This window comes from Ammodytes marinus (assembly GCF_949987685.1).
Source record: "Ammodytes marinus genome assembly, chromosome: 10".
Lineage (NCBI taxonomy): Eukaryota > Metazoa > Chordata > Actinopteri > Uranoscopiformes > Ammodytidae > Ammodytes > Ammodytes marinus.
The window spans coordinates 13996267-14024260 of record NC_137214.1 but is presented as its reverse complement, the minus strand read 5'-3'; the positions used below and the strand labels follow the sequence as shown (position 1 = coordinate 14024260).

The window sequence follows — 27994 nt, the reverse complement described above, 5'->3', positions numbered from 1 at the left end:
GCACAAAGGAGATCTGATGTGGGTTGTGTTTGTGTTTTAGTCTTAGAGAGCTTCGTGGCCACCGGTCAGCTTGTGGAAAAGCTCTTCGTTCAGCACGTCGCTCTTCTCGCGACTGCGTGTCGACATGAAAATGTAGCCTCCGATGAACTCGTGGACGATTTTGCAGTCGGCGGTAATGCAGCTGAAAGCAATGTTGACATTTCCTTCGAACTCTATGGCCACCTAGAGGATTCAGGGACACAAAAAGAGAGGAGGAAGAGCAGAGATGATATTATCTAAGGGTGAATTATTAATTTGCTTGGATTTAAAATATGAAGATAAGGGGGTTGTCTAAAAGTTCAATGAGCTCACTCACTTACATTGGCAGCATTGTTTAAAGGCCCTGGCAACCCAAATCCACTAAATCCTTGTAACTATGTTATTTGGGGAGTAAAATGAATGTTAATATGTATATGAAAGGTTTTAGGAATAGCTGCCAACCCCCCGCAAACATACTTCCATGTCAGTTGGTCGAGCATTTGAAAAATCCTGATTCGAATGTCGCATGACAAGCCGTTTTCACACGCATCTCCACTCCAACATACATTGGACTTCTCGTTAGAAAATTTCAAATTCGAATTTTGGCTTGGAGTTTTGTTTTCACACGTCACGCGATTCTTAAAGACTATAAAAACAATTCTATGCCATCTCTCTGGTGCCGCGCAAGTGATACAGACTGTCTCTTTGCGCCTGAGCCTACACTCAAAGCCCCGTCTGAGCGAAGCAGCGCGCACCCCGGTGAAACACTGTGATGGTGACGTTCACAGTGAGCCCTCGCCGAGCCGCCGTGCAGAAAAACTATGTGGTTTAAGACTAAATGATCACCGGGGATTCCTGCACGTTAACAGTGTAGAGGGGACAGGCTTTCACGAGCCGATTGCATGTCCCGAGCCCTGATACACTGAGACATGTCTCCTAACTGACTGCGCCGATACATGCCTCTGACACGTCGACTCACAACATAATGAGTCGAGGCTTTGAATTCAGTGCTGGGGATGTGGGGCCATTTCACGTGCCTCTTTTTCCTCTCGTCACTTCGTTCTCTATCAAAGCGCACACACCTCTGTCCGGCCGCATCTGAGTGCGCAGCCAGTGCTCCACCCGAAAATAAATAAAAAACAAGTTGGACACAAGCCCTGAAGCTGAATGATCGCTCTGGTAACGGTCAGTCCATAACTGGACGCTGAATATTAGACCCCGAATATAAAACGACCCGACTTTTTACGACCTATTCCCAGGGGGAAACCCCTTCTTATAATCGGCCCAATACGGCATGTGTCACCGCTGCATGTAACAATATTGCATTGGTGATGCATTCTTTTAAAATCAATGTAGCGAGTTATTATTTAAGTGCAGGCAGAGCTTCTTTTTTGTCAGCACTCCCTTCTGAGAATATGTTTCCGCGGCTATGCCTGTAGCGTACTTCAACAGCGGGTCTCCACCACACTGTTGAACCGTATATCGCATCAGCTCACGTGATGAGAAACATAATCAGACTCCGTTTTCTCTCTCTCTCTATTCCCACTCCTATCCACAGAAAAATCTGATTTTAAAAATGCATATGCCTAAAATAAGATAGGGGATTTTTTGCAAGTTAAATGGGAAATAAACTAATAAGAGATAGTCTAACAATAGCCTAAATATGAGACAGAGATATTTTTATATATTTTCATTGTGACACAGACACTTGTTTCAATTAAATAGGTTGCGGTTGTGGTGGGGAAAAAATAGCATACAACTAATTGCAAAGCTAGCCTATATAGGCTAATAATAATAATTTACTTTCTAGCAGGATGCAAGTGATGTTGAGCTGCGCTCTCAGCTGTGCCAAAGCATTCACCGTTGCTAGGGAAACCAGCTACCGTCGCAGCCCGTGCAGCAGTGTGAACTGCCAGTCAGGCTCATTGAGCATTTGCAACATTTTCAAGTTTGCGTTTCGTTGTGTGGTGTATCTTTGGTCTGAACTGGGCTAAACCTGCTCAGCACCGTGAGTGAGAGAACGTTCCCTTACAGAACGTTATTGACCACGCCCACACCGCCCTGCAAAATGTTCTAGACAGCAAAAAAGCAGTTTTTTAGACGAAATTTTATAATATTTATGAAAATAAATTTTTAATTGGATAACTGTAAACACCTTGTAGAGAAACACAATATTAATGTCATATATTTAGGTCTCTGGGTTGCCACGGCCTTTAAAGATTGTTTAGTGTGAAGCTGGATTTCATGCTTGATTTTCTTTACTTAAAAATGCATTATTACATTTGCCTGTTTTGACCTTGTATTAATTCTTGTCAAATAGATTTTATAAAATCATTTAGAATACCAATAAGCGGTTCAAATAATTCACTTCAAAAGCTAAGGTTTTACTGCAATAGTGAAACCTTTAATACCTAAGGAATCTTATTTACCAGATATTCAAGGCAACTAACGTTTGTGATCATGCAGACTGCTCTCCTAGATAGAAGGTGAATGAAAGCATTGGTCTCACTTGTCGTATGTCCCAGTTGACATTCCATTGTTTCATGTTGTTGTAGCGCCAGGTTTTCACCACATCCCCCACGCCCAGGTCAATACGGATCAGACGGTTTGGAGCGATGCCCAGTACCTCGTCTTTGCGGCTGCCCTTAAACCTGTTGGGGGTGGGGGGGGGGGGACATCTTCAGCTTAATTGCTTTCAAGATATTACAGAAACAACAGTCAATAGTAAATCTTGTTTTCCGTTAGACCTGTGTTTTTGGCTTTAAATTCATTTTTACAGTCTATCATTGTGTATTTACTTCAAGTGCCACTGCTAGAGAGTGTTTTCTGTTCTCAAAAGGTTTGTAATGAGAAATTATTATGTTTCAGTTGTGTAAGAGGACATATTTACTGTACTTACAAATTACTTATTTTACATATTCAACTTCACATTATTTTTTTCAAAATGTTCTTCTTGTAACAAAATGGTCGTAAAATGTATGCTGACTGGCATTCAATCCTTTCGGAAAATGCTTTAATTTGAGCTATAAACTTCACCTGACAACAACATATGACAGGCCAAAGTCAGGCAGGGCTTGCCAGATCTGCAGGAAGCGATTCACTGAATCTATCAACGAGAGCTGGGCCACGTTCTGGTATGCGTCCAGGATTCGAGGGGTCAGCTGGAGGAGCAGGCACAGGGTAAAAGGTCAGATGTAATTATAATTTTGCTGCCCCCAGCACAAACTGGGCAGTTGGCTCAAATGTTCATAGTTAATTATCCTGCTGTCAAGAAAAATTATAAAGTCAATTTCAGTTGGTAGTTTTGGCCTATTGCTGAATGTCATGCACAGTCTATATAGGTTCAATAAATGATGCATTAGCATGATTCAATAGCCATGAACTCGCCGCCTGAAAACACAAGACATCACATGTACTATATTTAGTACATGTACTCTACAGCAAGTATTTTAGCAGATTGTACTATCTGTATGAACAAATCGAGAACCATTTGATTGTGTTATGTGAGACTCTGTGGCGCAACGGTAGTGCGTCTGACTCCAGATCAGAAGGTTGCATGTTTAAATCATGTCAGTGTCAATGAACCAAGTCAAGTCCTTAGAAATAGACTCTGTGGCGCAACGGTAGCGCGTCTGACTCCAGATCAGAAGGTTGCGTGTTCAAATCACGTCAGGGTCAATTGGTCAGTGGAACCTTTTCGTCTGTATTCCTAACCCTAGTGACTCACTAGGATGTGGCTACCTGTGCTGAAATTTCGTGAGGTCCCCTAAATTAATGAATCAATACCTAAAATAAAGATCGCCTTTGTGCTGCTACTTCCAGCTCTACTATTCTTTTTTTGTGTCCATGTTCAAATTCCATCTGTCCTTTACCTGTTTGGTTTTGTACTTCTTATTGTAGCGTGGTGATACCAGACTGTTAGTATTGATGCTTTCATCACTGGCAGGTGCGTTCCCAGAGCTGGTCTTTTGCATAGCTAGGAAGGAGCGAATGCTCTGGATCTCGCTCTGGAAACTGCTGTCGGCGAGAGTCTTGCCTTTGGAGCCCAGACGACATGCAGCCATCCACTGAGCATACTGCTGCTCCTGCAGGGCGAGAGACATAGACACAAAGCAGAGAGAGAGAGAGAGAGAGATATATATATATATATATATATATATATAATATATATATATATATATATATATATAGAGAGAGAGAGAGAGAGAGAGAGAGAGAGAGAGAGATCCTTGAATTTGTGGTGAGATAGTGAGACAAACATAGAGGTGTTGAAAGAGCGGTGGTGGAAGTGACAAGTTCAGAGATGTATGTTTGTGTTTGTGGTCTCACATTTTCACAGCGCAGATACACCTCGTTCATGCCCTCAGGGGCCGGGACCAGCAGTCTGATAAGGAACTTCTGTGCTGTCACGTTAACGTCCGGGGCCACCTCACATCCTGTGTGGGGTGTTTGGGAAACATCAAAGCAACATTGTCACATTTGACATTGATGGGTTGGGCATAAAAGATTAAGCATGGTGGGAAAAAGAGTCAATAATGAACACTCAGTCAAATTTCCATGAAAGCTGAGTTACGCTCACAGTTCATATCCTGTAGATTATGTTGACATCAACTTAAGTCTTAGTGTGTTTTTATTTTATTTGTAATGCTTCATTTCCTCTCTGAGCCCAGAATATGGAGTCCTTAAGTGGTTCATACTACCGATATAACCTGACCCCTTAACTTCTCACAGACTGAGAAACAGACTTGAGAGCAGCACTCTCACTTTTTATTATATTGAAAGCGCCCTCTGTGTGTGTGTGTGTGTGTGTGTGTGTGTGTGTGTGTGTGTGTGTGTGTTTGTTTGTTTGTTGAGTTAACTTGTTGTATTGTAGTATGTGGTCATTTCTTAAAGGTGATGTTACAGAAAGAGTAAATAAAAGGGTTGACTGCTGTTTTGTCGGCCACTAATTCCTACATACTCTACGTTCTATTGATAACTGAATACATTAGCATAGAGAATAGACATAGTATGGGAAATACAATACAAATACATATTCAGTACCTTTGAGGTTAATCTGTTGAATGGGCTCTCCGATGCTCTCCTCTTTGCTCTTGAAGTAACAGATGGAGGTGTCCTGGAACTTAAACCAGTACTGCTTGTATCCCTTCAGAGTCAGCCTCTTTGGCCTTAAACAAACACTCACGTTGCTCAGTTTCACCAAAGTGTTTTTTTTCCCAAGATGTTCACAATGGTTAAGTTCAAAAGATAACAAACTACAAATATATATTTTTGTTATATCTGTGGGTGGTTGCAAAGTGAATCTCACCTGAATATCTTCAGATAGTCATTGAGCTCGGGTGCAGTCATGTTTTCCTGAATGAAAGACACATATCATTTTCGGTGGATAAAAAAAAAGAATTTACTCTGCTTCCTTGTTATCTGTAGTGGTTGGATTATCTTTGCTTCTTTCTGCACTTGTGTTTTCTGACAGTAGTCTGTTATAACCATTAAAGGAGTACAATGCACTATATTGATGGAATCGAAGGTTTAACACAGATTAGATAAATCAGTACATCCAACATGTCTTACCAGCATCTCAGAGGCGGTGCTGCTCTCTCCCTCCATCTTGACCTCCAGGGACTGCAGGGCCGAATCCAGGTCATCCATGGCTGCACTGGAGCTCAGCATCTGGGGCTCCGACTGAGTCACCTTACTGATGTGGTACTGCATGAGTTTGACAGAGGAGCAATACACTTTCAACTATATGCTGGATGGTACACGGGAAGAGCACTATTATTGTGTGCTACTGCTATAGCTGTATCATCTTGATACTCAAATTATTTTGTGGGGTGAATGTTTGTTCCAACTCAAATATTACGGATTACAACTTTAAAGTGTAACTGCACCCTTTTACTTGTTTTTTGAGATATAAGCTGAATTAAATCACTATGTTGTTAAGGAACACATATATGCTGGTGTTAACGTTGAAAAAAATTGCAATATGTTAAATATCGGCAATTTAAGAAATGTTTTGTATTGTAAATCATTTTAGAACTTTACTAAGATTTGAAAAAAAAAAAATTCCGTCGGGTTCGAAAAATGACGTACTACTGTACTTTTGGTACAGTAGTACGTCGTCACGCTCTTCATAGGTCCATGGCTGAACCATGAGCTACTACTGTTATACCATCCCTCCAAGGATGTTATTTCGGGGGTTAACACACTTGACTTCTATCGGCAGTGTGTCTGCATTATCTCACACTGTATAACACACACACACACACACACACACACACACGGACTCGGACTTGTTCATTACTTCACTTGATTGACACACGCTACCGCTCGCTCGCTCGCTCTCCTTGCTCACACACAGACACACACAGACTGCCGCTCGTTCACTTGCGCTACTCGGTCTCCTAACACTACGATAGAAACACCCGCCAACAATTTAGAATAAGAAAGTCCTCCACCTCAGACGACCCATCTGTGTGGCATATGAGCTCACTGTGTAGCGATAGTGCCGTTAGACTTTGTGTCACTCGATATTTCAATGAAGTCATGTCATTCAGATCTTCCTGAGTGACAGCTACTAGCAGCTAGCCCCCTCCTTCACAGACACCGCGCGCCCCCTCCCTCCCGAAAGTCGGCCGGCTGATGTCGGAATGTTTAAAAACAATGGTTCTCAAACGGAATTCAGAATCCATGGTCTGAAAGCATTTTTCAAAATCGTGCAGTAGCTCAAACAGGGGGTGCAGTTACCCTTTAACTTGTGCAACAAAATTTCAAATGACTATGGTCATCATGTGTCTTTGACAACATTTGGGACTGGCTGAAGGAGCGAACGCTCCTCTGGGTGATGGATATATGTGAAGGTAACAGAAAGGACATTATTTCTATTAATCAGACTGACTGTGTCTCAGCTATAATCCTGACAGAAACATGTAGAGTATGGACATTGGGATCCCTGTAGGTACGGTTTACTGACTAGTACATGCAGAGACAGTGGACATATGGCAACAGTACAGGAAGTGTTTTAGCAGATTGTACTGTTAGTATGAACAGATTGACAACCATTTAGTTCCGTTGTGAGAGACTTTGTGGCGCAACGGTAGCGCGTCTGACTCCAGATCAGAAGGTTGCGTGTTCAAATCACGTTAGGGTCAATAACCAATGGTCCCATAGTGTTTCCATGTGTGTATTTAACTGGTGCACCAATGCTGAAATGACATGATGTCACCACATTTACAGTCCAATCTATAAGTCACAGTTATACATACTCAATCTCTCAACTCATGTCTCTTTGACAACATTTGTATGTGTACGTTCCTAAGTACGAGTATATTCCTCTTAATGTGACAGTTAGGAGTTTTCTATACTGGAAAATATAACAAAGCCTCGTTAGTTTCCCCGTTTTTGGTTTGGCAATCAATGTGTTGACTAGTCAAGCTCTCAGAATAGACTCTGTGGTCAGTTATAAAATGACAACATGTTGTTTTTAGTTTTACTGGACCAGTTGCTAAAATTACACAGTCAGTTATTTTATGTGCAACAAAATAAAAAGTTATTAATTTTCATCATGTGTCTTTGGCAACTGGCTGAAGGAGTGAGCGCTCCTCAGGGTGATTGATATCTGTAAAGGTAACGGAAAGGACATTAGTTCTATTAAACCGACTGACTGTGTTTCAGCTATAATCCAGACAGAAATGTATGTACAGTGAGGTCCCTGTAGGTATGGTGTACTGACTATCAGTAGGCTACATGCTGAGACAATGGACATACGGCAGCAGTACAGCGTGTTTTAGCAGATAGTACTGTTTGTATGAATAGAATAACAACCATTTGATGCTTATGGTTGAGACTCTGTGGTGCAACTGTAGCGCGTCTGACTCCAGATCAGAAGATTGCGTGTTCAAATCAAGTCAGGGTCAATAACCAATGGTCCCACGCGGCGGCAAGACGTGGATAGTTGGCACAGCCTGACAGCCAATGAAATCGCAGCACTGTACTCTGCTGACTTTCGGGCCAAACCACTCAAAGTTTCCAGGTTCAAATCCCAGTTCAGACAAAAGATTAAGTTTAGTGCTAGTCAGAAAACCGTAACCTACAGGGATGCCACTGTCCATACTCTAGAGCAGTGGTTCTCAAAGTGCGGCCCGCGGGCCAATGGCGGCCCGCGGAAGCATATCTGGCGGCCCGCGGCCCGCATTGAATTATGAATTATAAAAAAAAAAAAAAAAAAAAAAAAAATTATCATATTTTTTTCTTTATTTTCTGTATTTTATTTTTATTGAAACGCACGGAGGGGATGCGTCCCCCGTAACAGTAAAAACAGTACAGGGGTCGAAACACTTAAATATCCCTCCTAATTGTTTGTATTCATTCCCCACTTATTAAACTTGCGAAGTTCGGCTGGCCTCTGCCTCTCGTTGCAGACGGCTGGTCAGCCTCCCGCAGTGCAGCAGGCAGTGTAGTGGTCCCAATGTAAGTTGTTAGATAGTGAGCTTGTCAAGCCCAATACGATGCACTTTCTCACATTCAAGGTGAATTAGATTAGGTCAAGTGTCTAAGGATGGATGCTAACATTATCTGGTTTCTAACTCTTTTGCCTAAAGTTTAGCTAACAAACTAACGTTAGCTAGCTGCTGATAGCCATGGAACTATCTGCCTAGTTGACTGCTGATAGCCCACCCTGTTTATTTCCAATGTATAGTGTCATAATAGTTAACACTGCTGCTGCATCATGAGTAGTGAGTCCTACAAAAAAACACTCCAAAAGGTGATACGTTTTCAATGTGTAGAAAGTTTTGAACAATAAAGTAGAATAAATATTTGAATGCAATACAGAATGCCTCAGTGCCTTGATTTATATTCCATTAGATGTGTGTCAATGGGAGCGAGTTGTCTTTTCCTTAACATTTCCACCATAAATAAATACAGAAGACACAAATTACTGCATAAAAATTAACCAAAATGCACAAAATTAAGTGTTCGAACCTCAAATTTTTCTGGGGGACAACCCCCAGACCCCCGCTTTTAATGTGTGTTCCCCAATGTTGAAATGAGACCTAGCCCTTCATTTATTACTTTAAATGTGTTAATTACACAGTATTGGATGCTGACCAATACATGTAAACTGTAAAGACGCAAAGACGCTGGCCATTGAAATTATTTCAGTTTTATAATTTTTTTTCCTTCGGCGGCCCTCGGTCCAATGTTGGGTTCCTAAATTGGCCCTCAGCTATCAAAAGTTTGAGAACCCCTGCTCTAGAGACACTGGACATATGGCAGCAGTACAGCAAGTGTTTTAGCAGATTGTACTGTTAGTATGAACAGATTGACAACCATTTAGTTCTGTTGTGAGAGACTTTGTGGCGCAACGGTAGCGCGTCTGACTCCAGATCAGAAGGTTGCGTGTTCAAATCACGTCAGGGTCAATAACCAATGGTCCCATAGTGGTTCCATGTGTGTATTTAACTGGTGCACCAATGCTGAAATGACATGATGTCACCACATTTACAGTCCAATCTATAAGTCACAGTTATACATACTCAATCTCTCAACTCATGTCTCTTTGACAACATTTGTATGTGTACGTTCCTGAGTACGAGTATATTCCTCTTAATGTGACAGGAGCTTTCTATACTGGAAAATATAACACAGCGTCGTTAGTTTCCCCGTTTTTGGTTTGGCAATCAATGTGTTGACTAGTCAAGCTCTCAGAATAGACTCTGTGGCGCAACGGTGGCGCAACGGTAGCGCGTCTGACTCCAGATCAGAAGGTTGCGTGTTCAAATCACGTCAGGGTCAAAGAACCAATGATCCCAAAATGGTTCTGTTTGTGTATTTATCTGGTGCACAGGTGCTGAAATCACACATCACCAAATTTACAGTCCTAACTATGAATCACAGACTTCTAAATACTAAATCTCAGAAATTAAATGCACTTGGTCAGTTATAAAATGACAACATGTTATTTTTAGTTTTACTGGACCAGTTGCTAAAATTACACAGTCAGTTATTTTATGTGCAACAAAATAAAAAGTTATTAATTTTCATCATGTGTCTTTGGCAACTGGCTGAAGGAGTGAGCGCTCCTCAGGGTGATTGATATCTGTAAAGGTAACGGAAAGGACATTAGTTCTATTAAACCGACTGACCGTGTTTCAGCTATAATCCAGACAGAAATGTATGGACAGTGAGGTCCCTGTAGGTATGGTGTACTGACTATCAGTACATGCTGAGACAATGGACATACGGCAGCAGTACAGCGTGTTTTAGCAGATAGTACTGTTTGTATGAATAGAATAACAACCATTTGATGCTTATGGTTGAGACTCTGTGGTGCAACTGTAGCGCGTCTGACTCCAGATCAGAAGATTGTGTGTTCAAATCAAGTCAGGGTCAATAACCAATGGTCCCACGCGGCGGCAAGACGTGGATAGTTGGCACAGCCTGACAGCCAATGAAATCGCAGCACTGTACTCTGCTGACTTACGGGCCAAACCACTCAAAGTTTCCAGGTTCAAAATCCCAGTTCAGACAAAAGATTAAGTTTAGTGCTAGTCAGAAAACCGTAACCTACAGGGATGCCACTGTCCATACTCTAGAGACAGTGGACATATGGCAGCAGTACAGCAAGTGTTTTAGCAGATTGTACTGTTAGTATGAACAGATTGACAACCATTTAGTTCTGTTGTGAGAGACTTTGTGGAGCAACGGTAGCGCGTCTGACTCCAGATCAGAAGGTTGCGTGTTCAAATCACGTCAGGGTCAATAACCAATGGTCCCATAGTGTTTCCATGTGTGTATTTAACTGGTGCACCAATGCTGAAATGACATGATGTCACCACATTTACAGTCCAATCTATAAGTCACAGTTATACATACTCAATCTCTCAACTCATGTCTCTTTGACAACATTTGTATGTGTACGTTCCTGAGTACGAGTATATTCCTCTTAATGTGACAGGAGTTTTCTATACTGGAAAATATAACAAAGCCTCGTTAGTTTCCCCGTTTTTGGTTTGGCAATCAATGTGTTGACTAGTCAAGCTCTCAGAATAGACTCTGTGGGGCAACGGTAGCGCGTCTGACTCCAGATCAGAAGGTTGCGTGTTCAAATCACGTCAGGGTCAATAACCAATGGTCCCATAGTGTTTCCATGTGTGTATTTAACTGGTGCACCAATGCTGAAATGACATGATGTCACCACATTTACAGTCCAATCTATAAGTCACAGTTATACATACTCAATCTCTCAACTCATGTCTCTTTGACAACATTTGTATGTGTACGTTCCTAAGTACGAGTATATTCCTCTTAATGTGACAGTTAGGAGTTTTCTATACTGGAAAATATTACAAAGCCTCGTTAGTTTCCCCGTTTTTGGTTTGGCAATCAATGTGTTGACTAGTCAAGCTCTCAGAATAGACTCTGTGGTCAGTTATAAAATGACAACATGTTGTTTTTAGTTTTACTGGACCAGTTGCTAAAATTACACAGTCAGTTATTTTATGTGCAACAAAATAAAAAGTTATTAATTTTCATCATGTGTCTTTGGCAACTGGCTGAAGGAGTGAGCGCTCCTCAGGGTGATTGATATCTGTAAAGGTAACGGAAAGGACATTAGTTCTATTAAACCGACTGACTGTGTTTCAGCTATAATCCAGACAGAAATGTATGTACAGTGAGGTCCCTGTAGGTATGGTGTACTGACTATCAGTACATGCTGAGACAATGGACATACGGCAGCAGTACAGCGTGTTTTAGCAGATAGTACTGTTTGTATGAATAGAATAACAACCATTTGATGCTTATGGTTGAGACTCTGTGGTGCAACTGTAGCGCGTCTGACTCCAGATCAGAAGATTGCGTGTTCAAATCAAGTCAGGGTCAATAACCAATGGTCCCACGCGGCGGCAAGACGTGGATAGTTGGCACAGCCTGACAGCCAATGAAATCGCAGCACTGTACTCTGCTGACTTTCGGGCCAAACCACTCAAAGTTTCCAGGTTCAAATCCCAGTTCAGACAAAAGATTAAGTTTAGTGCTAGTCAGAAAACCGTAACCTACAGGGATGCCACTGTCCATACTCTAGAGCAGTGGTTCTCAAAGTGCGGCCCGCGGGCCAATGGCGGCCCGCGGAAGCATATCTGGCGGCCCGCGGCCCGCATTGAATTATGAATTATAAAAAAAAAAAAAAAAAAAAAAAAAATTATCATATTTTTTTCTTTATTTTCTGTATTTTATTTTTATTGAAACGCACGGAGGGGATGCGTCCCCCGTAACAGTAAAAACAGTACAGGGGTCGAAACACTTAAATATCCCTCCTAATTGTTTGTATTCATTCCCCACTTATTAAACTTGCGAAGTTCGGCTGGCCTCTGCCTCTCGTTGCAGACGGCTGGTCAGCCTCCCGCAGTGCAGCAGGCAGTGTAGTGGTCCCAATGTAAGTTGTTAGATAGTGAGCTTGTCAAGCCCAATACGATGCACTTTCTCACATTCAAGGTGAATTAGATTAGGTCAAGTGTCTAAGGATGGATGCTAACATTATCTGGTTTCTAACTCTTTTGCCTAAAGTTTAGCTAACAAACTAACGTTAGCTAGCTGCTGATAGCCATGGAACTATCTGCCTAGTTGACTGCTGATAGCCCACCCTGTTTATTTCCAATGTATAGTGTCATAATAGTTAACACTGCTGCTGCATCATGAGTAGTGAGTCCTACAAAAAAACACTCCAAAAGGTGATACGTTTTCAATGTGTAGAAAGTTTTGAACAATAAAGTAGAATAAATATTTGAATGCAATACAGAATGCCTCAGTGCCTTGATTTATATTCCATTAGATGTGTGTCAATGGGAGCGAGTTGTCTTTTCCTTAACATTTCCACCATAAATAAATACAGAAGACACAAATTACTGCATAAAAATTAACCAAAATGCACAAAATTAAGTGTTCGAACCTCAAATTTTTCTGGGGGACAACCCCCAGACCCCCGCTTTTAATGTGTGTTCCCCAATGTTGAAATGAGACCTAGCCCTTCATTTATTACTTTAAATGTGTTAATTACACAGTATTGGATGCTGACCAATACATGTAAACTGTAAAGACGCAAAGACGCTGGCCATTGAAATTATTTCAGTTTTATAATTTTTTTTCCTTCGGCGGCCCTCGGTCCAATGTTGGGTTCCTAAATTGGCCCTCAGCTATCAAAAGTTTGAGAACCCCTGCTCTAGAGACACTGGACATATGGCAGCAGTACAGCAAGTGTTTTAGCAGATTGTACTGTTAGTATGAACAGATTGACAACCATTTAGTTCTGTTGTGAGAGACTTTGTGGCGCAACGGTAGCGCGTCTGACTCCAGATCAGAAGGTTGCGTGTTCAAATCACGTCAGGGTCAATAACCAATGGTCCCATAGTGGTTCCATGTGTGTATTTAACTGGTGCACCAATGCTGAAATGACATGATGTCACCACATTTACAGTCCAATCTATAAGTCACAGTTATACATACTCAATCTCTCAACTCATGTCTCTTTGACAACATTTGTATGTGTACGTTCCTGAGTACGAGTATATTCCTCTTAATGTGACAGGAGCTTTCTATACTGGAAAATATAACACAGCGTCGTTAGTTTCCCCGTTTTTGGTTTGGCAATCAATGTGTTGACTAGTCAAGCTCTCAGAATAGACTCTGTGGCGCAACGGTAGCGCGTCTGACTCCAGATCAGAAGGTTGCGTGTTCAAATCACGTCAGGGTCAAAGAACCAATGATCCCAAAATGGTTCTGTTTGTGTATTTATCTGGTGCACAGGTGCTGAAATCACACATCACCAAATTTACAGTCCTAACTATGAATCACAGACTTCTAAATACTAAATCTCAGAAATTAAATGCACTTGGTCAGTTATAAAATGACAACATGTTGTTTTTAGTTTTACTGGACCAGTTGCTAAAATTACACAGTCAGTTATTTTATGTGCAACAAAATAAAAAGTTATTAATTTTCATCATGTGTCTTTGGCAACTGGCTGAAGGAGTGAGCGCTCCTCAGGGTGATTGATATCTGTAAAGGTAACGGAAAGGACATTAGTTCTATTAAACCGACTGACCGTGTTTCAGCTATAATCCAGACAGAAATGTATGGACAGTGAGGTCCCTGTAGGTATGGTGTACTGACTATCAGTACATGCTGAGACAATGGACATACGGCAGCAGTACAGCGTGTTTTAGCAGATAGTACTGTTTGTATGAATAGAATAACAACCATTTGATGCTTATGGTTGAGACTCTGTGGTGCAACTGTAGCGCGTCTGACTCCAGATCAGAAGATTGTGTGTTCAAATCAAGTCAGGGTCAATAACCAATGGTCCCACGCGGCGGCAAGACGTGGATAGTTGGCACAGCCTGACAGCCAATGAAATCGCAGCACTGTACTCTGCTGACTTACGGGCCAAACCACTCAAAGTTTCCAGGTTCAAAATCCCAGTTCAGACAAAAGATTAAGTTTAGTGCTAGTCAGAAAACCGTAACCTACAGGGATGCCACTGTCCATACTCTAGAGACAGTGGACATATGGCAGCAGTACAGCAAGTGTTTTAGCAGATTGTACTGTTAGTATGAACAGATTGACAACCATTTAGTTCTGTTGTGAGAGACTTTGTGGAGCAACGGTAGCGCGTCTGACTCAAGATCAGAAGGTTGCGTGTTCAAATCACGTCAGGGTCAATAACCAATGGTCCCATAGTGTTTCCATGTGTGTATTTAACTGGTGCACCAATGCTGAAATGACATGATGTCACCACATTTACAGTCCAATCTATAAGTCACAGTTATACATACTCAATCTCTCAACTCATGTCTCTTTGACAACATTTGTATGTGTACGTTCCTGAGTACGAGTATATTCCTCTTAATGTGACAGGAGTTTTCTATACTGGAAAATATAACAAAGCCTCGTTAGTTTCCCCGTTTTTGGTTTGGCAATCAATGTGTTGACTAGTCAAGCTCTCAGAATAGACTCTGTGGCGCAACGGTAGCGCGTCTGACTCCAGATCAGAAGGTTGCGTGTTCAAATCACGTCAGGGTCAAAGAACCAATGATCACAAACTGGTTCTGTTTGTGTATTTATCTGGTGCACAGGCAGGCCCCCAGGATGCTCCCTTCTCCGAGCAGCCAGCATGGACTAGTGGCCAACCCATTGGTACTGCATGCTGTGAATGGGAGCTTATTTTCATGGTAGCCCTAAGGCAGATTTCCCCGTCCACACCAATACAAGCGGCGAACAAGATTGTGTCGCCGCAAAAACTTTCTGGATATCAATCATAGGCTCAAACTTATCTTGAGACCATATACTATTAAAACTGAAGTTTTTTCATTTCAAAACGCCACATAAAGCGTTTTATTAGCCCAACGGCTTTTAACGGCTTTCAGTTTGTTTTCGAAGGGAGGAGGAGGGAGTGGCACGTCATACACTTGGGCGTGCCAGGGCTTACATGAAAGCAATATGGCAGCTTCCTTGTTGCTTCTCTGCGCCTGAGCAGCTTTCATAGGAATGAATGGGCGCCATTTTTCAATACGGTGTCCATTTCTTTATATGTCCATGTGCACAGGTGCTGAAATTACACATCACCAAATTTACAGTCCTAACTATGAATCACAGACTTCTAAATACTAAATCTCAGAATTTAAATGCACTTGGTCAGTTATAAAATGACAACATGTTGTTTTTAGTTTTACTGGACCAGTTGCTAAAATTACACAGTCAGTTATTTTATGTGCAACAAAATAAAAAGTTATTAATTTTCATCATGTGTCTTTGGCAACTGGCTGAAGGAGTGAGCGCTCCTCAGGGTGATTGATATCTGTAAAGGTAACGGAAAGGACATTAGTTCTATTAAACCGACTGACCGTGTTTCAGCTATAATCCAGACAGAAATGTATGTACAGTGAGGTCCCTGTAGGTATGGTGTACTGACTATCAGTACATGCTGAGACAATGGACATACGGCAGCAGTACAGCGTGTTTTAGCAGATAGTTCTGTTTGTATGAATAGATTAAAGGCCTACTTCACCGGTTGGAATATGAAGGTGTATCGAACTCGGAGATTCTATTTAGTATAAATGTGCAAAAAAAATTGAAATCGGATCATCTTAGCCTGAGAAAAGGCAGAAAGAGTGTTTTATGGTCTCACTGTCTAACCCTACAGTTTCCTATACTGTGACATCACAGTAAGGGTCAGGAATAACAGGACAGCTGGGCCAAGGGTCCCCTAAATTAAGTGAGCGATATATTTATAATATTATACGTGTTAAATCGCTCTATATTCACACAGTGATCACTTATATTGTGTGCGCATTTCATAACTCCAACCTCTCAGTCACCCGCTCTGCATGTAATCGGCAAATTAACGAACGACATTTGTGCTGCATCTTCCAGCTCTACTGTCGGCTTCGTAGGCTTTGTGTGTATATACAGGTGCATTTAGGGGTCATAATGTTGCCATAAAATTATATGTTAATTGATAAGTCGACCAATAACGAACATAAAACAGCCTGTTGTTCTTCTAGCTTTTGGTTTAGAGCTGAAGGAAGGTAACAAACACGGAAGGAAGCAATCAAGCAATGGGAGAATGAAACAAAAGACACAATCAAATGCAGAAAGCAGAATAACAAACATCTGTATTTGTATATTCCTGTGAATGTGATGTCTATACTGTGTGGTCAACAATTAATTTATTTGTTAACATGTCCAACCCCTTTCACACACATATATTTCAGCAGTGTTTTCTACCTGCAGAGCTCCAAACAGCATCATCTCCTCCTCGGTGCAGTCGATGTCCTCCAGCAGGATGGCCCAGCGCGCCTGCTCGTACAGCTGGGTCATTCGCACAACATCGTACTGCACAGCCAAAGAGAAAGAGTCAATGAATGCTAACACCAAACACATAGGCTACATACATATTGTATCTACTAAAACCAGCATGTACACACACACACACACACACACACACACACACACACACACACACACACACACACACACACACACACACACACACACACACACTAACCTTGGGTTCCATATCATAGAAGGAAAAGTATTTGAAGCGAAGCCAGACTTGGTCATTTTCTTGGATGCCCTGCTGCATGAGACTACGGGATGAGTCCAACCACCTGAAAGGGGGAGAGAATAAAAATCTGTTTATGAGATTACTTGTAACATGTATGTGGACATATATTTTTGAATATTTTTACTGGGTGTGTGAACATTGTCATACAACTTAAAGCCCCATGTTCCCACCTCCATCCCAAAAAGCAAGGAAAAATTCTAAAAGTTACGTTCAAACATAAATAAATAAATATTATAATAAAAAAAGGGTTACATAAAAAGTATGTTGTTGTTGTATGTGTGCATAGATATATTTTCCAGTTTGAATTCAATGAAAGCATCTCTATTGACGAGAGGGTTTGACCTACAGACTTCTCAGTTTATCAACATCTGAGCTTAATCTTGTTCTAAATCTTTCATGAGGATACGTTTAATCAGATGAACACCATACAAGTGTGGGTGCAGGATAGACAGTCATATAAAAACTGTGGGAAGTGGTGTTGAATAACCCTACTTCAATTAAAATGGTGACTAGCCGAGAAGATCTGCCCCAAAGGTCTTAACTTGTGTCTCATATTTTTACTGTCTCCTGTCTGTGTGAACCATAGATAGTATATAAAAGGTGTGAACGCAGGAGAACCTAAGCATGACGATATTACTTTACATGTACCCAGTTTTTAATTTAAAAGGATAATATGTAAATGAATAAGGGATAATAGAGAAATGTCCAGCATTCAATTATAATAGGACATTTTTACACAGTCATATGAAAAGCAAGGATTCAAATGATAAAATAATGGTGACTGAATTCTATTAAGCTTATTGAGCCATCACCACTGCTTCTAATATGACATGTCAAATACTGTGAAAGCAAATGAAACTAACATGTTTAAGGGCATACCTGCCGTGGATGTGGGCCTTGTCCACTACGCTGGCTGGGCGGTACTGCTTAGCTACGACCTCGGGGGCCGGGGGAGGCTGGGTGACTGACAGCATCTTGTAGATGGCCTCCATCTGAGGTGAGTCAGCAAAGTGAGCCGGCATGCCATTATACAGACTGGGCCGGGACACTGCAAAGGAAAGAGCGGGAGGGTCACAGTCAAATTTTCCAGGGAGTTCACTTTGTAGGCATGAGAAAAAAATTGATGTCCGGCACAATTTCTGCTTTAAAATGCAAAGTATAGCTACTTCAGAAAATGGCTTTCGGATGGAAATGGCTGTTGGATGTATTTTAGACTCCCTGATTGAACTTCCCCACAACTTCTTCATCAAGGTCTACCTTTGGATCATTTATATCATAACAGGAGGATCATGTAAAGTCTCTGTATGTAAGAGTCCCTCTGAGGAGTTTTGATCTCAGACCCAAATCAGTTCCTATAAAACAAATCTCCTGAAACAGTACTACAACCACATACATTTCCCCTTGATTTGCGAGGACAACCTGTAAGGACATTATAGCTCCTTCTGTACTGTATTTTTGGTACATTAGTAGAGGGAGCAATTCATTCATGAGAAATCAAAATAATATTGGCCAATTGACTGGTGTAACTGGAGGAAATAATTACAATCTTTTCAGTATTCTGCATTTACTACATGGAAGGTTTTGAAAGTTGAAGTCTTTAAATATACAAGCAACGTGCTGACAGCAGCATGTTCATCCTGCAGGGTGAATGAAGAGTGAAGAGTGTACCCGAGGAGAGGGGCACCTCTGTCAGGTCGTAGATCTCCTCCGCAGAGTTTTTTTCTTTTTTCTTCTTCTTCTCCTCCACTGGCCGAAGGAGCGAAAGCTCCTCCGGGTGACGGATATCTGTGAAAGTAACAGAAATGACTTTAGTTCTATCAAACAGACTGACTGTTTTTCATCTATGATCCTGACAGAAACATATGTTTCGGGATCCATTGGTTTTGTGCACTGACAGTACTGTTTGTATGAACAGATTGGCGACCATTAGGCCACTTTGTGTAGGACTCTGTAGCGCAACGGTAGCGCGTCTCACTCCCAGATCAGGAGTTTGCTTGTTCAAATTCTATTGAGAATTTTCCAAATTCACTTGGTCAGTTATAAAATTGACAACATGTTATTTTTAGTTTTACTGGACTATCTGTATACTTAACTCTCTAAATGAATTAACCCAGTGGTTTTCAAACTGTGGGGAGTTATGGCAGGGGGGGCGCGGATGAATATGTGAAATATGTTTTTTTTGATATTAACATCATATTAAGCAAATGTAAGTTATCATACAAAAAAAGGAATACAATGTTTTGGTCTAGATAGTTAATAGCCTAATAATTGAATAAGATCATCTGCCCAACCCAGAGGACCCTGCATAATATTTCATTTTAAATTAATATTTTTATGGAAAATTCATGTGTCTTTCTTCAATAGCTTCTAATTCATCCGACCCAGTGTCTCCAAATTATTTGTTCACACAAAATTCCTCATATTTAGCCTCTTAATGTTCCTCTCAAAGTGCACCAGATTCATGCATTTCACTTTAAAAAGGTAAAAAAAAATCTCTCTGGGAAGCATACCCCCAGACCACCCTTGGAGAGGCGGGATCTCGGCTGGCTACTATTTTGACCCAGATGGACATTGGAGGCACTAGCGAAAAAACACTGGGTGTGTGAAGGACATTTAAAAATAGTCAAATATTTGGGCAAGTCTGTCTGCCTATCTTTCTCACTCCGCTGCACACTCAGTCACTACTATCCATGCTTAAAGGAAGCAGGATTAAACCACTGGATTAAGATGTTCAAATGTATTTTAAAAAAGCAACATATTTAGATAAAGATGTTAAAATGTTTTTAGAAAATTGTTTAAAAATGCACAAAGATGTTTAGAATGTTTAAAAAATATGTTTAAAATGTGTAAAATAATTAAAAGATCTTTCAAAACACACAGGGATTAATAACTTTTTTTTTTTGTGGGGGGGGGGGGGCTCATCTGAAATTTGTTCTCTGAGGGGGGGCTCACTCTCTCACACTTTGAAAACCCCTGAATTAACCAATATGAATAATAAAGATGTCATCTTTGAATCCCTCTACATGAGTGCCGCTTCTTCAAGCTCTTCTATTGGCTTTGTGTGTGTATAAAGGTGCCTTTAGGGGTTTTAATGTTGCTATGAAATGACAACCTGTTTTCATTGATGTATCGACCAATAACAAACATATAACAGCCTCTGTTGTTCTCCTAGCTTTTGATTTAGAGCTGAAAGAAGGTAACAAACATCAAAGGGTAGCAATCAAGCAACGGGATAATGAAAGAAGGAAACAATGAAATGTAGAAAGCAAAATAACATACAAAAGATCTTGTTTCCTTCCTTTGCTTGACACAAGAACTGGAAATAAAAGTAGTACGTAAGGATATAAGCCCTGTGAGGCAAATTAAGCAGACAAGGAAGTAAAATGAGGAAAAAGCAGAAACAAGTAAAGAAAAGAAGGGAATAAAAAACATGGAAACAAAACAAAGCTGAAAAGGAAAATGATGAATGGAGAAAAAAGAAAGAAAAAGACTAGTCAGCCATAATCCTGACATAAAGTATGTAGAGAATGGACAGTTGGAACACTGTGGAGATGGTGCACTGACTATGCCTACACCGGACTGATGAGCGTTTGAGCAGAATGAACTGTTTGTAATGAAAAAGTTGGCAACCATCATAAACTTCATGTGAGACCGTGGCGCAACAGTAGCACGTCTGACTCCAGATCAGAAGGCTGTGTGTTCAAATCACATCAGGGTCAATTAACCATCAATTTTAATTAGCAAAAATTACAGCAATTGATGAAGTTATTATAAGAGTTGATTGGCGACCATATAACAATGGAAGGGGCATCTAACTGTATATCAGAAGGTTGTGTATCACATCAGGACCAATTAACTGGTGACACCACAGCGTTTCCAGGGTGCAGATATGCGTGATGTTATCACAATTAAGGAACCAATAAGAATAATGAAGATGTTATAAGTCACACCTGAATCCTCTACAATTAATTTCTGCTTTCTTCCAGCTTTGCTATCTATCTGCTGCTGTAGCTATAGATATACTGGATATGAGAATTTTACTGGTTTGGTTTTTAAGGGCATAGAAATGTGTGAGCTTTGTGAGTTTTTAAAAATGCCTTTAAGGGGTCCTGATATTATTGTAAAAATGACAACCTTGTCATTGATTAGTCGACAAATAAAACAGCCTGTTATTTTCTAGTTATTAGTTTGGAGCATAGATAGTATATAAAGTGGATGTAGCATCCGGGCTGACCTCAGTTATTCCAACTGCATCCAATCGTCCTCACCTATGCGCGTCGCCATCGTGTCAGATTTCTACTCTGCCTCATTTTCTCTTAACAAAAAAGGGCATTGATGTGACGTCAGGGGGAGGGTAGTCTCGCAAAGCCAGACCAAACTACAGCAAGTAGTATGGTCTGGAAGCACTCCGTTTAGAGCCGTCTATTCGGGGGGAATAGACGGCTTTTATTTCTTTAAACCAATCACAATCATCTACGGCGGGGCTAACCCCGGGAAGCAGCCAATGGAGGCGTAGCGTTGTTTGCCGACGCCAGCGCTTAATAGACGCTGGCTGAAGTGGTCAAGCCAGACTAGGGGGAGGGAGATACGCCCATCTTGCTGGCGTATACCTCCAATGCGAAGTGAGAGTCAGTGGGCGGCTAGCTGTCATTCAAGAGACCACCCCCCTAATTATTCATACATTTTAACCTCCAAAAGGATAAAAACTAGCCTGCTAGAAAAAAATTCACCCCCCTCAGTTTTGTCATGGAGATATGACCTAAACATACAGACTAGAATGTTCTTTTGTATCAGGCCTTAAATAGGTTTAATAATGCTGTGAAATGGCATATTTAACATGGGAGTCAATGAGAAATTGCTCTGATTTGAAACCTGCCCTTAGTGGCCACTAGGTGAACTGCAATTTTTGTCACTTCCGCATTGGATTCTGGTAGAACTCGCCTTGGTTGGGGCTTGGTTTGGAGGTGACCTTTGCTGAAATTTCACGAGGGCACCTGAACTAATAACTGAACTGTGCAGCTTCATCCAAAAGTCTCAACTACACATCCGCCTGATACTGATTCTGGGAAGTTAAAGCTATACTGTACGATCTGAGAGAGGTAGCATGATTTGAAATTAGCTTGTCCTCGGAGTTCCGTTTAACTCCTCCCTCTCCCCTCGGGACTCCCTCCCCCACCCCTCGACACACAGCCGTGCACGAGCGCTGCTGGCTGCACTTCCCAATTGCACTGTTTACCAGTGATTGTTAACATTTAACTCACACACACAAACACTCACACATAGGCTACATGCAGAAAAGGCCCCAAAGTTTATAGGTTACAGTGTTGTTATTTCTTATAGAGTGTTAAGATGTGTTTTGTTCAGTGTGGATGACAGTATAGCTGTCAGTTAGTGGCCGTGACGTCAGTCGGCCGGAGGGTCAGTCTAGTAAGTTTCCTTTTCTTCTCTCTCTCGGTCAGGTGTGTGAGCGCGCATGTTGCCGCAGTAGTCGACACAGTTGAAACGTGTATGTGAATCACCCGTGTGTGAGTAGGCCTAAGTACATGCAGTCCCGATCGCTGTTATAAGTTACAGTTTATGGATGTTATTGACGGCCGCGATTCGCAGGTCGCAACAGCTGTTCTAACGTCTCCTCACGAGCGGAATGTAAGCCTGTGTCTCTTTTCCTGCGATCTATGCTGCTGTGCCTGTGAAAGAAGGAAAATAAAGAGCGGAAAAACCATACTCCTCTTCTCATGCTTATAGTCTGACGTTTTTGGCCTTAAGTGGTGTTCTGGCCGACACCTCTGAAGTGAAACCAGTGATAAGCAGATCAGCGCGGTACCGGTAGGCGACATCCACCAGTTTCCTCCGCTACACTAGGCTACATGATGAAAGATACAGAGCAGTAGCCTACTTAAAAATATAGCCTACTATTTAATCTTTGGGTTTTGGGGAAAGTAGCAAGTCTTGTCAAGTCAAAAGGCTCAAGTCACGAGTCATTGATGTTAAAGTCCAAGTCAAGTTGCAAGTCTCTTTACATTTTGTCAAGTCGAGTCTCAAGTCATCAAATTCATGACTCGAGTCTGACTCGAGTCCAAGTCATGTAACTCGAGTCCACACCTCTGGTAACTTCTGTGTAGGTTCCATTGTGTAAGCTTGTTATGCTACTTCCACTAGGTCTAGTCCACTGCCAGGTAGCCTACTACGATATGGCACGAACGCTTTCTCTGCCCTCCGTGAACGCGCTCAGGCTCGCACACAGAGGGGAGAGAACGCGCAGGATTGTGATTGGTTCTTTAGATACGGGTCCATCGTCTCCGATTGGTCAGCATTTTAACAGGTTTATAGAAGGTACAGAATTTGGGGGTTTTTCGTTTCTTTTTCATTGCCCATAAGTCATTTATTGCTGTTGGGGTGTAAAAAGCACTTTTCACAACATATTAAAAAGTGCATATTGCAGATAATCTCCTATGATGCCTTTAATTGTACTAATTTGGTTTTAAGGGGCCAAGGAATTTGTGTTTATAAACATGCCTTAAAGGGTCATAATGATGAAAACGAAAACTGCCTTCATTGATTGAATAGTTGTTGGTTTGGCAGCCAGTCTTTTATATTACAGACTCTGTGGCATCCATAGATAGTAACTAAAGGCTCATTTATGCTCCAATTCCGTGCATAAATAGATACGCACGTTTACAACGTTATATCCGTCACTGCCCTCATACTTCCATGCGTCCTTTAAGTTGGAATCTACATTTAACAAATCAACCATTAGTGGGCAGCAGCGCCGCTCAGAGTAAAATGTTACTCAAATAGGAAGAAGAAGAGTCAAACAGTGAATCAACTGAAATAAATATTTTATAATAGGTCCATGGAAGAAACAGTGTTAGCGATATAGCCTTCTACCGTAGCGATGGAAGAGGCTAAACTAGAGGCTGTATTATAGACAGCGGGGGTCTGTGAGGACATCACTTCTCTATTGCTGCCGTCAGCCTGCTGTCTAGCTGACATTCCTCCCCGTGTGATCCCCGCTCATGCTGCTCTGTTGTAGTTGTATGTCCCTGTGCCCCGGCCATGTCACTTCTTAGATAGATTGATAAATGTGTATGTAATTTCGTACCAACTCACAAAAACCTCTCCTCGAAAGTTAAGACATTTTCTAAAGTATTATGTCTTTCGTTTGTTTTAGTAAACAAATCTTCGGTAGTAATGCTCCGTTCTGTCCGTTTGGTACGCATCCGCAAGCTTGCAGGATACGTGCAGAAATACGGACGTAATGTACGCAGAGTACGGACAGAAGGCTCCATCCGTATCCGTATGCGTATGCGTATGTAACGTAGAGCATAAATGAGCCTTTATAGAGCTGTCAAGCGGAAGTGGCGGAATTACGGGGCATGGGACCTCTCGGCTGAAAAAAAATGAATGGGAGTCTATGGAAAGTAATCTACTATTTTCTGGTCCCAGTCATTAAATGCCTTGGATTACATATATGTTTTGTATGGGTCTAAATGATAATTTTTCATGTGAAGAGTTTGACGGTATGTTGTATGATTATTCGTCTAACGGCTTTTGAAAAAATGTTACGAGCCGAGAGGTCCCATGTCCCGGAAGTAAACCACTTCCGCTTAACAGCTCTATATGGATGTATCATCCGTGCTGACCTCAGTTATTCACACAGCATCCATCAGTCTTGGTACCACACCCAGTGGCCACCGGAAGGTACTACAATTTTTACAACTTCCTTATTGGATGCTGGTAAAAATCGCTGAGGTTGGGGCTTGGTGGCATCAAGAAATTGAAGAATTAAAATAAGATGAGGAAATGTTTACGTTATGCATTGTTCAACCCCTACTTCCACTCACAATGTATAACTATTATTTCAGTCACAGGCTTATGTTGTTCTCATAACAACTCACACATGTAGGCCTAAACAAGAAATAAATGTTTTCTTTGTTTATGGATGGAAACAAAAAATCAATAGAAGGTAACAAAAGAAGGAAGGAAACAGGGAAATTAATATGAATGGAAACAAAAAAGGAAGCAAAAGAAGGAAGGAAAAACTAAAAAGAAAATATGGGGGAAACAAAAGGAGAAGTGAAAAGCAAAAGGAAACAAACAAGGAAATGACAATGGGAAACAAAATGAGTAAGGACACAAATAATGGGAAAAACAAATAAATAGAAAAAAGAAAAGAAACAAAAATAACAATATAAGGAACAAATGAAAGAAAGAACAAATAGGCTAGGATAAACGAAACAAAGCAGGAAAGAGGAAAGAAAAAAAAGAAAAACAAGAAAGAAAGAAAAGATTTGGTGTTAGAGGTAAGAAATAAGTCAAAGGCCTCACTGAGCAGTCTGCAGACGCCCATCACGGTCTGGAACGTGGGGTTGGAGAAGCAGGCTCGGAGCCTCAGGGTGACGCCATTGGGCAGACCAAGTCTTAGGGGCTTGTGTTGGGGCATGAAGATAAGCCGGGCGTCGGCGTGTATCCCATATTTGTCCAGGGTCCAGGCTGTCCGCAGCAACCACCGCTGCTTCTGCTCCCACCACAGTGCATGGTCCGACCAGTCTCGCTTAATCTCTACAAATGTCACAGAAAACATAAGTTGGAAATAAATATTGTAGGCTATATTATCTATATTTTCCTTTCAGATTTCTAAACAGTGCAGGACTCTGTGGCGCAACGGTAGCGCGTCTGACTCCAGATCAGAAGGTTGCGTGTTCAAATCACGTCAGGGTCAATTTATTGACTTGCATGTCAAAGATATTTTCTTGGTAGCCTGTGTCAAATAGCCCGTAAAATGTTCATACATTCTTCTTACCTGATGTGGTAAAGCCCAAAGCCCCATTCATTCCAGTCTATTGGCTCTGACGCTACGCGCAGTCATTATTTCACAGCCTACTCTCGGCTCTGTAGGCTAAATAACGTTACCTCGATTCCATGCCTAAACCTGGGCTTGCAGAACTAGTTTCAAATTTCACAACGTTTAACACAGAATACCTGTGTGGAGGATATGGTCATGTTTTAGCTACGATAATGTTTCAATAGACTCTGTGGCGCAACGGTAGCGCGTCTGACTCCAGATCAGAAGGTTGCGTGTTCAAATCACGTCAGGGTCATCTTATTGATTTCTGTTGAATGGGGTCTAAAAAGGATCTATGCCACGGCTAAAGACAGGAATGAGGAGTTTCTCCATAGAATCCAATGAATATCGATTGATTACAAAAGCAATTCAACTGGCAGAAAAAAATAATTAAATCGATCACTGAGTAGGGTAATTTACAGAGAGATAGTTTATCAAAGCATCCACAAATGTCGGTGAAACTATTGTCAATTGCTTCTTTTATTTTTTAAAGCTATTAAGGCAGGGACTCACGTGTCTTTTCCACCAGCTTCAAGATGACCCCTCCAACATGGAGGTCAGAGGCCACGCTCAGGGTGACAGGTGGTGCATCAGACCCCAGGTCCTCCACAATGACTGACAGGTCCCACGCCGCCATACTGGGAGAGAGAGAAACAGAGAGAGAGAGAGAGAGAGAGAGAGAGAGAGACACACACACACACACACACACACACACACACACACACACACACACACACACACACAGAAGTGCAGGAGACACGTCTGACATCAGGGAAAGGAGTACAAACATGGGGGAAAGTGAAATAATTTAGAAAAAGAAGAAGAGGAAACCAGATTTATAAATAATCTGGCTACTCTCTCCCATCACATTGATTAAACGCCCCTCTTCACTGTCTTCAGGTATGATATGAATAATGTCCCAAAAACATGATGCCAAATTGTCCTTGTTTAAGTGATTATTATTTTGGAAGCCTTTAAATTTCACGGTGAGAACTAATGCACTTTGAGATATGAATAAATGCCAGAGAAAAATATTTAAGAACTCTAAAAAAAACAGGACTGAAATATTAGAGAATTTCAGCTCGACTGTTTGAATAATAACTGCAAAAATGGCAAACAGGCATTGATAGTTTATTTTAAAAAGGGTTTTACAAAACGTTTAATAAAACTTGATAGATTGAATATGTTACAAAACCTGCTTCAGTGACCTGTCAATAATAGGTTAGAATATCAGTTGTGAGCAGAAAAGACAGTTCAATATCACATGATACTGAGTAACACTGACACACACACACACACTAACTGGATTGGTGTCTTGTTTCTGGCCACATGTCCAGTCTGATGAGCACTTCCTGTTTTCTGACTCTATCACCAGGGACACACACTTCCACTTTGTGACCCGCCTAAGGTGCCACGTTCATCCAATGCCAACACATCAACCGACCACAGGTGTATGAAAGTGTAAGCCCATATTGAACATGTCACATTCACTATCGCAGACAGTGACATATAGCGATGAATAGATGACATGCCTGGCTGCGCCCCTCCATATCCCGTTCTAGAGGCCTATAGACTTTATTTACCAGCATCTTTCTGATTATGAGCTCTGATCTGTGACCAATTCACCCCTGATTTTATTTGTTGTCGACTCGTTGAGTAATTTGACTTAATAAACGACCCGCATCTTTATATTTTAAACACACCCTGCCCATACTCTGTCCCTCTTCCTATGGTGTCTCCCTTGCTCTCACGCTGTCACAAACACACACACACACACACACACATACTGTGAAAGACATTACCGTCAGTCTCCTTGGTCCAAGGTTTTGAGAAATGAGAAACTGGTTGACCCCTGTGCCTCTGTCAGTTCTCTGAAGTTTTCTGTTAAAAAAGTATACAGAAGCTTCGCCTCTATCGTTCTGGGCAGGTTGTGGTCTGTGTAGTTGTGGCACTTTCAAAAAGGCTTGTTCCCTTTTTTGTCAGTTTCCGCCAGGCGGAAATGTGAAAAAGGG

At 41.4% G+C, this 27994-nt stretch overlaps 1 protein-coding gene across 2 annotated transcripts; it reads right to left on the bottom strand.

Moving 5' to 3' along the window:
* Positions 1 to 42: 42 nt before the first annotated feature.
* Positions 43 to 27925, bottom strand: fermt3b (FERM domain containing kindlin 3b; the record flags this gene model as incomplete). 2 transcript variants are annotated; one of them, XM_080035681.1, is made up of 15 exons in its annotated part: positions 27785 to 27925; positions 26496 to 26620; positions 25466 to 25699; positions 18806 to 18922; positions 18017 to 18185; positions 17078 to 17180; positions 16798 to 16905; positions 5590 to 5724; positions 5327 to 5373; positions 5062 to 5186; positions 4348 to 4454; positions 3891 to 4103; positions 3055 to 3179; positions 2528 to 2669; positions 43 to 222 (listed from the first exon to the last, which is right to left on the bottom strand). In XM_080035681.1, exons 2-15 carry the CDS (start codon positions 26617 to 26619, stop codon positions 43 to 45), a joined length of 1929 nt encoding a protein of 642 aa, XP_079891807.1. In that variant the 5' UTR covers position 26620; positions 27785 to 27925. The 2 variants fall into 2 exon arrangements, with proteins under 2 accessions (XP_079891807.1, XP_079891808.1); XM_080035682.1 differs by having other exon boundaries at positions 26496 to 26744; positions 27785 to 27892.
* Positions 27926 to 27994: the final 69 nt, after the last annotated feature.